General features: G+C 39.1%; 1 protein-coding gene across 1 annotated transcript in view; it reads left to right on the plus strand.

Moving 5' to 3' along the window:
• Positions 1–14: 14 nt before the first annotated feature.
• Positions 15–10,497, plus strand: part of LOC101861482 (solute carrier family 49 member 4 homolog) — a gene marked incomplete at its 5' end in the record, with an annotated part of 18,296 nt that continues 7,813 nt past the window's right edge. The window contains 7 exon segments of the mRNA XM_035973480.1: positions 15–70; positions 1,455–1,662; positions 2,997–3,087; positions 5,053–5,216; positions 6,941–7,022; positions 8,257–8,318; positions 9,275–9,384. Of these exon segments, the coding sequence (XP_035829373.1) occupies positions 15–70; positions 1,455–1,662; positions 2,997–3,087; positions 5,053–5,216; positions 6,941–7,022; positions 8,257–8,318; positions 9,275–9,384 (773 nt within the window).

The raw sequence follows: 10,497 nt of genomic DNA on the forward strand, positions 1-10,497 counted from the left end.
CCCCCCCCCCACAGCGAAGGACACAGAAGACCCCTCCAGTTCTAAAGATGCACCTGAGAGTGAGCTCAAGGTCAGTGTCTATACAGCAATGTAAGTGGAAGTGCTTCATGCCTCCATACTAGCTCAATGAAGATTGTTTAGGAGACGGGCTTCTTCAACCAGCCCTACTTGTTATTGCCAATACGGGCAGAATGGGAGGCAATATCCCAGTAGACAGAAAGACCATAAATAGCTTTCCCAATCTGGGATGTCTATACATGATTTAGTGATTAAAAGTGACCAAATATCAGCATTGGTAAAGGTTTCTATGTATAAACACAAGGCTCATCAGCTGAGGGATACGGTGTTTGCCTCTCATGCGGAAGTTAAAGGTTCCATTCTGATTTTGGTACCGGCTAAGACAATTATGTCTCTTGAGAGAAATTTTTGAAAATGGACTAGTATCTTCAGACAGTTCTTTTAATTAAAAAAAATTGAATTAGATTTAATTAAGAGTCCTATCTGATATTCTGGCAGACTAATTGAGGCTGACAAATCCCTCATAAACAATGAAAAACACATTATTTGGGCTCTTTGAATATCCGAAAGTAAGGGTTTTCCCCCTATTTTTAGTACAGTTATTCATCAAGAAAAAAACTTTCAGAGAGGCTCATAGCCTTCAAAATACTAATAAAATATAGTGGGGACATTCAGTCTAAGCGTATGATGTGACAGACGATATATAGTGAAAGTTGTTTCAAAGTGAAAAAGAAGAGATCAAAAATAGTGGAAGTTGTTTCAAAATAGAAAGAAGCCACTGTGTTACTCTGCAATGACAGAGAAACTGCGTATTGTCTCCAGGTGGTCGTAAACATTTGTGAGGCAGCGTGGTGGAATCAGGCTCTCGTCCAAATAATCAAAGTGAAGAAACTGGCATTTTTCCGCAAGTTTGTGAATTTTTTTGAAATTTTTTATTTTTGGTTGAACACCTTTCGTGCCCATTAAAGAACTCATTTCTGGGTGGATTTTTCTGAAAAACGTTGATTACAGGTACACTATGTAAATTTTCAGTTGCCACGGACTCTTAAGGTAAGGAAATAACTAAACTTTGGCGGTCATTTTCTCACTAATTTTACCTCTGAAAACAGTTGACCCCCACCTCCTTCATTTGTGAATATCTCGACTTGTATTCAAGATAATCATATATTTTTTTCATCCAAATGAAGACAAATGAACAAGCTTTAAGATGATACCAATAACTCAATATGCCCAAAAATTGACGAGAGCCTGATTCCACCACTACCTCACAAATACCTACCTAAAACGTCTATTTAATTTTTTTAATATACTGTTTTATAATGACACTTCAAGATTTAATAATAAGAGCTGTTTTCAGTCTTGAGCTTACATGACAGTAAAGAGAAAGTCAAATCAACGGGTCTGTAGACCAACAACTTTTTCTTGTACTGCCACAGGTTTACAAGCGCCGCTGGTATGTCCTGATAGTGTTCAGTCTCTACGCCATGACCCAGAACTGCATCTGGGCCTCGTGGGGTGCCATATCGGACACAGCGGAGGAAGCGTTTGGCTGGAGCGATGCCACCATCGCCTGGATGGTCAACTGGGGGCCGGTCTCCTACGTGCTGGTCGGGCTCTTCTATCCATGGCTCATGCAGGTCAAAGGTTAGTGAGATGTGGGGAAAGAGATGAAGATAAAAGCAATGGTGTTGAGATCCAGCATCTCATCAGAAAGACAGAGATAATGGATGAAAATATTTTTTGGGGAAAGACAGATAAAGCAAAAGAGATCTCTGCTCCCAAAACTAAATAAAGACTACTGGGTGAAAACGACTGTAGTCACAGACTTAAAATCAGGAGGGTACCTATTTTGAATGCCTGTTGACTCGAAACTGTATTTCTGTTCAATTGTTGGTTGATTATTGTTGTTAGATTTCCCATTCAGCAACCCTTTACAATAAACCACCTGTCAAACAAATAGGAAGGTTTGAATCTACAAGCTTTTAAAATTGGCACCCTCAAAGTTTTCAGTTTGTGACTACAGTCATTTTTCCCCTGTGCTCTTCAAATGTTAATTTTTTTGTTCTTTTTAAGAATAATTCCTGAAATGCTTTGTCTCAAATCAAACAATGAAAGGGAAATGATAAGAGGCTTATAGAGGAAAGGAAAAGAGCAAAAGAGAGATTATTAGCATAGCATAGACAAATGGAGAGAGAGGGAAGGTTGGAGACAGAGATAGACAATGAACATCTTTAATATGTTGGCGTTTTTACATTTATGACTGCTCTTAAGTTGTGCTACACTCTGCAGCATATTTCTCCCGGAATGTCAATTTGCCGGATAAGTCCAGAAATCCTAATTTCTGAAATTATCTTCATTATACCCGAATTCAGGCTGATCACCATTTTGTCTATTGTTGTATATATGTATTCCTTCCTATATATTTATTTATAGTTCAGTCTCTTTATGCGTGGTATACTGTGCTTTATGCAAAAATGGTTTTGATATTAGGTGTATTAGACAAAATTACTGTCCATAAGTTTTAAGCACCCTCGTACATGTTTCCAAGTGGTTCATACAATTTCAAGATTTTTTTCCCCATAGCCAGTTGGCACCTTTGTATTCCTTCCCTAATGCTGTCCCTTCAGAGTGGTTGGTTAGCAGATGCTCTGATGTGGTCTGCACCTTTTTTCCCATAAAACATTAATCTTCCTTATCTCTTCTCCTTTTTTTTTTTTTTTTTTTGGTCACTCTCTTGTAACACCTCTAATCTTCAGAACTAATAATATGACCTTATAGCACTTAAAAAGAAATATTGACCCAACCCTAGGCAGAGAGATCCAAAACTCTAAGAGGGCCTGGAGGACCTGCCGAAAACAGCAACCTTCACACTAGATACTGGGATGTCCATTTAAAGATGGATGAGAAGAAGAAGATATGACCTTATTGTGTTGCAAGTGCCGTAAGACTCTCACAAAAACTAAAACCTCTCCCTTCAGGTTTGCGCATAGCCACCGTGTCCAGCATGCTGTTTGTTGCTGTCGGCTCCACCATGAGGGTGATCACGTCAGAGCCGGGACCCGCCACGATGTAAGAGCCTTTTCCTCGTGGATGTGAGCCACATGTGTACATTTCTGTGCTTTATCAATGATATGTGAGGCAGTGTGGTGAAATCAGGCGTACGTCAAAATCATGAAATTGAAGAAACTGGCATTAACCCGTCAGTTTGGCTACTTTCATCGAATTTTTATGAGCGCCTGATTCCTCCACATGGTGACACACATGTTGCCATGAGTTTTGGGCTATAATGTATTTAAAAGCGGTCATAATTACCATAGTTTACTGTAGTGCACTGCAACCCACTGATGTTGAAGAGCTAGAGAAATGTTGATACAGTCGAACCTGCCCTGACGGCCACCTCTATAAGACGGCCACCTGTACAAACGGCCACTTTCCATTTCCCCCCTTGCGTTTTTTCTATATTATAATTTAACTGTGTAAAACGGGCACCTGCCTAATGCGGCCGCGACCACAATATTTTAACACACAACCCCTATCACACTAAGCAATAACACCTGTCTTAGACGGCCACCTTAGTGACTCCATTATGTTTTGTCATAAATTGTGCACTGGCCCCTGGTGTTGTGGGCGAGCCGTCATAATCCAATCACTTGTTGTTGTTAGGTAGTCCCTCCAACCGATCATGTTGCATAGGCCCCTCCCACTGTTGACCAATAGGTACCGATTTTTAGCTGTTGGTGAGGTAAGCATGTGAACCCTCATATCTCATAAGCCCCGCCCAGAACTCATACACAAGCAGTAAGTGAGATCAGTGGTGTTTACTCAGTCTGTAACAAAGTAACAAAGGACGTCAACATGAACTTGCGACAGAAGCGTCCCTCGTTCTCCGAGTGGTGGCGACCCATGTGTTTGTTTTAACAAGGCACTCGGTCTTCATCGTCTGATACATTTAGTTTTATTGTCACCCTTGCGCAAAATCAGCAACAAAATAAAAATAACAAACAAAATACAAACCAACAACAACAAAAACAACAAAAACAACAACAAAAACAACAACAATGCGGCTACTTTCGATTGGGACCTCAGATGGGAATGGTTTGTTTTCTTCATTTTGATCAGTCCTGCCTAAGACGGCGACCTGTCTTATACGGCCACTTTTCTCCTTGACAATGGGTGGCCGTCTTACACAGGTTTGACTGTATTTTAATTATTTAAAAAAGAAATGATGAATCTTTCTCTCTCTCTCTCTCTCTCTCTCTCTCTCTCTTTCTCTCTCTCTCTCTCTCTCTCTCTCTCTCTCTCTCTCTCTCTCTCTCTCTCTCTCTCTCTCTCTCCGGTACACAAACACTTGAATACAAATAGGCATGTTAACAATATTTCAAAGAAAGCATTTTTATCAAAAGAATTTGCTAAACTTTTGTTTGTGTATAACTTTGTTTCCTATATGGAGAAAATATGGGACGTGCTGACAAAATGAGTTACTTCTCGCACTTCACAAATGGAGATATCAGCAGAAAATCAACAACGGAGTTAATTTGTAGACTCTCAGTTGAAGTCATTTTCTTCAAGTTTACCATGTCTTTTATTATTTCAAACTAATGAATTGTAAAAACTCAGCCTATCAATTCAACACATCTATTTCTACAGAGCTAAAATAGTAGAAGTAATTCATTTTCTTAACACGTCTCACAAATGTATTATCAAGTATCCTCTCTGTCAGTTTGTAGGTATGTCTATCAGGCAGGATGTGTAACCCCTTGCTTATAGAGTCAAAGAACTCACCGTCAAAATTATATTACTAGTTGTGTAAACGGGGGCTTAAATAATTGCAATAAATTACAACGAAAGATACAATATGTATTTGCCCGATTCCTCCAATCCCTCAAAAAGAAATAACAACTGAAGATATCAAATGTTCCACTGCTTGGCATTGGACAGAAGGGCAAAGGCCCAGCTTTTGCTGAATCTTTAGCAACAAAAACAACATCAAATGTTCCGATGTGCTTCTACTGCTGTTTTCTACTACTTTCACAGTCTCATCCACGTGGGTCAGTTTCTGAACGGTCTCGGTGGTCCTATTGGAATGGGTGCCATGCCGGCCTTGTCATCGCAGTGGTTCCCTCCCCATCAGCGAGTGACAGCCACAGCCATCGGGACCTGCATCAACTACTTTGGTGGTGCCCTCTCTTTTGTCTTGGGTAAGTTTTTTGCTAACTGTAATGGAAGATCAATATATAGTATAATACAGAATAGGTTGAACACAGAAGACTCGAAATCACGCATCCGTGGAACTGGGCCTGCGGTCTTCTTTTTTATCTTTGTAAGATATCCCTCGAACTACAGATCCCACAAACTACCGAGGCCGGTTCCGACGAATTCAAGCTATCAGTGTTACACTGTATAAATGGCTCCATTACGAAATGGGTTATATCCAATATGAAAAGTGTAGAAAAGATTTATCTGTTGCAAGTCATTGAATCAAAAGACATGTAGCATGTGATGAACTGTTTCAGTCATTTTGTGGTCCTTTTCAAAATTAAAGATTTACATGATTAGTACATTTTGGTTCTCGCAGATTTCAAATCTTTCATCTGTTTTCCTATAAAAGTTCTATATTGTAGAACAGTTATGAAATCCTGTATGGTTAATTTTTTAACATTTGTCACAACGCTGTGGAATCAGGCGCTGGTCAATTTTGGGGCATATGGAGATATTGGTAGCATCTTAAAGCATGTTCATTTGTCTTGCATTTGGCAAAAAGAGTACTCCTCTATTTTGAATAGAAGTCGAGGTATCTGTGACTGAAGAAGGTGGTGGGGTCGACTGATATGAAAGATAAAATTAGCTCAAAAATGGCCGCCAAAGTTTGGTGACTTCCAAAGCTTGAGTTTCCTTGGAAACTGAACATTTACATATTTTGTGCCTTTAGTGAACATTTTTCTGTAACATCCACACAAAAATATATTTTTCTGTAACATCCACTCAAAAATATTTTTTTTAAAAAGATATTATAAAAGGTTTTGAGGCAAAGAGATAATATGGGGAAAAAATTGCCCAACGCCCAGAAAAATGGCGGTTTCCTTGATTTCACTGTTTTGACGAGTGCCTGATTTCACCACGCTGCCTCACATGTGTACATTACACGCTAGGATGGCAACTTTCCTCATGTTTTTTAACACAAGAATGTATGAGAGCTATCTTGAAGTTGTTAAGAATTCAAGAATGGGGTGGAGGAGGGGGGGGGGGGGGGGGTTGATGTTCTTTTAACAAAACTTACGTCATTTGTGAGGCATCGAGGTGAAATCAGGCGCTCGTCAAAATAATGAAATCGGAGAAACGCATTTTTCCGCCAGTTAGGCAATTTTTATCAAATTTTGTTTTTTGGCTCAAACCCTTTTATGTCCCTGGGTATTTGACTGAAAACGTTAATTAAAGGCCGAAAATTTGTAATTTTCCAGTTTTCAAGGACTCTGGCTATTAGAGTTATCAAACTTTGGCAGCCATTTTCATGCTAATTTCATCACTGAAACCAGGCGACCTCACCTCCTTCAATCGCAAATATCTTGACTTCTATTCAAGATAGATGCGTTTGTTTGTTTTTTCATTGAAAGCAAGGCAAATGAAAAAGCTTTCCGATAATATCAATAACTCCACATGCCAAAAAAACTGACGAGCGCCTGATTCCACCACGTCGTGACACTTTTTTTTTTTTTCAGGGGTGTCTGTGGTATAGTGATTAGAGGCTTTGCTGTCACAGGCTGTAGACTTGAGGTTATGATGCTGTCTGCTTCAGCCTGGGTGGGCTCTGACAGACACTATTAAAGCTTGCCTCGTAAATTATCTAAAGTGTGTCGAATGTGATGTAAAAATCCCTGACATTTAGAACTTTTAAAATTTCCAGTTCTTTTCCCGACAATTGCAGGCCCAGCTCTGGTCTCAGGGGGTCCTCCCTCCGGTAACAAAAGCATGATCTCAACAACCACAGCTGCTCCCAACAGTTCCGTGTAAGGATAACATTGTCTTTCTCTCTCTCTCTCTCTCTGTCTCTCTCCCTCTCTCTCTTTTTCTATTTCTTTCTCTCTCTCTCTCTCTCTCTCTCTCTCTCTCTCTCTCTCTCTCTCTCTCTCTCTCTCTCTCTCTCTCTGTCTGTCTCTCTCTGTCCTCTCTCTCTCTCTCTCTTTCTGTCTATTTCTCTCTTTGTCTATCTCTTTCTCTTTCCCTCTCTCTATCTATCTCTCTCTCCATCTATCTCTCTCTCTCTCTTTCTCTCTCTCTCACGCCATATATGTTTTTGAGTATGTGTATGCATGCATATATATGTAGGTGTGTATTTGCCTGTGTGAGTATATGTATCAACATTTGTTTTCTGGTTGCTTTTTGTATTTGCATTACGTATTATATACCATACATAATCTGAGCAAGGCGGGGATGCCTTTTTTACTCCATTTGATGCAAAGAACAGAAATGAAGAATTTGTATAAAATGACACTTTTTCATTCCAGAAAGAACAAATACGGTCTAGCATCCACTTAGGGAAATTGGCAGGTTGCGGAAAGTTTTTCATTACGTACAAATTTTGAAAGGTTTTTATTTGAAATACAAAGAATATACATGTATAAGAAAAAATTGGGGACCAGAAAATGTGTTACCTTTGTGATTATTTTACCATGAATATATTCACTGTGTGCATGCTAGACTGTAGATACTATTGAATAGGAAACTGCCAAAGTCTCCAACATTACGAAATAAGAGTCAGTGGTTTAGGAAAATGTTGTGTGAATTGTATTTATTTTTGTCACTTCATTGTGTGGATGAGTTCTTCAAGCCTGGGTAGTGAGTACCAAATCAAATCAATTATCAAAGGGTACTCAGTTCAAATGTACCTTGTAGAAAGTTCAGCATAAAAATTTTTTTTAAAAACGAAACATTTTGCTTGTAATTTCAATAGGCTTCCATTTGATGGAGATGGTTGTACTGTAACCGTTTATGTCAGTGCGCTGTACTTTTTAAATCTAAAAAATCAAACATATTTGATTTTTCAGACTTTGATGAAATTGTGCAAAATTTCGAGCTTTTGCCTCTCCTTAAAGGAAACCTGGCCTCCTTCAAATGTATCAAACAGAATCAAATGAAGATTTGATTGATGAATGTTCCACTATGTACTTTGGCTGTGAGAATTGAAAAGGCACAAAAAGAGGCTGTGAGTGCTACATGCTTTGTGTTTCTCTGACTTTTCAGGTCTTACAGTTCCGAGTTTCTCGGGGAAGTCTGGGACTTTTCAGAGTCAAAGAATGTCACAGGTAGGACTACTGAAAGTGTTTCAAGTTCTTACTGAAACTATTTAGGTTGTCTTAAATAGGTGATTGTTTGAGTAGGTTCATCTGTATTGAGTATTTGTGCTGTCTCGTGTTTGAAATATCTGGCCTTTAGACTTGTGCAGATGCGCTACTCTCAACATGCCAAACACTGGCAAGTGGGTGGTTGGCGGATGCTCTGGTGTGGTTTGCTTCTTCTTTCCTATCAAACATCTATCTTCCTTATCTCCCCTCCTTCTTTTTTATGTTTGCTACTCTCTTGTAACACCTCTAATCTTCGGCACTTATATGACCTTATTGTGTTGCAAGTGCCGTAAAACTCTTATGAAAAAAACCCAAAAACACTGGCATGATACCAGCTCACATTACAGAAACTTCCTGCTTTTATTATAGCTCCATGGAGAGAGAGACAAAGAATGCTTTCTTTTCCATACCCTGAACATGAAATATACTGTGCTTACGTGAAATTCTATTTTGAAGAAATTGCTTTATTTTGTTTCTCCCATGTAAAATGTATGCAGATCAGTCAAAATTCTGTGGCGAATCAATTGCAATAATGTTTCAATTGTCCATATGTAAATAGGTTATACTGTTAAACTCTATGAACTTTTCAGGGTTGGAATGCAACATCTGATCTAGTATTTATATTATTTGCTATCATTATTATTACTATTATTATTAATTCTTATTATTGTTAAGAATATTATTATTGATGTTATTGACATGTTTTAGATATTGTTGTTATTTTTGTTTTTATTGATATTATTAATATTATTATTATTTGATGTGTGATATTGAAATATCAAGCAACACCAAGCTATGATTGGCCTTTCTTCAGCCCCTCCCCCGTCACGCAGCCCCCCACCCCCTCCCACCTGTAGACAGATGAATCAAGTAGCTATGACTTTAATTTAATTACATTTTTTCCTTCATTTTTGCAGAGGGCAGAATCCACAGGGAACGTGAAGAAATTATGCGGTACATGTACTATAGTAAGTCATTTGTGAAGGTATTCACTAATTCTTATTTGAGTCTCAAGTGCTCTGAGATGGTCAGTACCTTCTGCTTCTCACGAGGATCGTTTGCTCCTGTCTCTTATTTTTTTTTTGCTACTAGAGGAGAATGTTGGATGTCATTATGCTGGCTCTCCCTCTCCGCAAAGTCCACCACTCTTGTGTGCTGTATGACTCGCATGTGATGTCACCAAGTCTTGTGTGCTGTATGACTCGCATGTGATGTCACCAAGTCTTGTGTGCTGTATGACTCGCATGTGATGTCACCAAGTCTTGTGTGCTGTATGACTCGCATGTGATGTCACCAAGTCTTGTGTGCTGTATGACTCGCATGTGATGTCACCAAGTCTTGTGTGCTGTGTCATTCATATGTTATGATGTCAACAACTCATAAGGAATGTCATTAGTTCTTGAGCCGTTGCCCTTTATTGACGCTACCAGCTCTTGTGGCCTGTGTCACTCCCATATGTCACCTACTGTCGTGTGCTTTGTCACTCACATGTGATGTCACTGACGTTAGTGTTCATGTCATTCACATGTCGTGTCACTGACACTAGTTTCTATGTCACTCATATTATGTGGGTGGTTGGTGGGTGCTCTGGTGTGTCCTGATCTCTCCTCCTTTTTTATGTTTTTTACTCTCTTGTAACACCTCTAATCTTTGCCACTTATATGACCTTATTGTGTCGCAAGTGGCGTAAAACTCTTACTAAAACTGAAACTCATATTATGTGATGTCTCCAACTGTTATGTGCTATGTCAATGACATGCGGTGTCACCAACTCTCATGTTATAAAGTCGCTCTTTAGGAATGTCATCTATGCTATCGCACTTTAGTGATGGCACCAGTTCTTGTACACTGTCGCTCACGAATGATGTCACAAACTTTTGTGTTCTGCAACACTCATTAGTGATGTCACTCTTGAATGTAAAGCTGGCTTAATCTATTCTTTGTTTATAATTTGGTTAAAGAATTTTGACATTAGACTTATATATTGCCAGCTCATACTACACTAAATATATTGCCTGCTCAGTGTAAGACACCGTCATTTATCGTCTGTCACTTTTCCCTCCTTCTCACCCTCACATCCCCATCCCCCAATAAACCCTAACCTTCCCTCACACTTGACTATTCCTGAATGCCTCTCCTC

This window comes from Aplysia californica, unplaced genomic scaffold, assembly GCF_000002075.1.
Source record: "Aplysia californica isolate F4 #8 unplaced genomic scaffold, AplCal3.0 scaffold01280, whole genome shotgun sequence".
NCBI classification, from domain to species: domain Eukaryota; kingdom Metazoa; phylum Mollusca; class Gastropoda; order Aplysiida; family Aplysiidae; genus Aplysia; species Aplysia californica.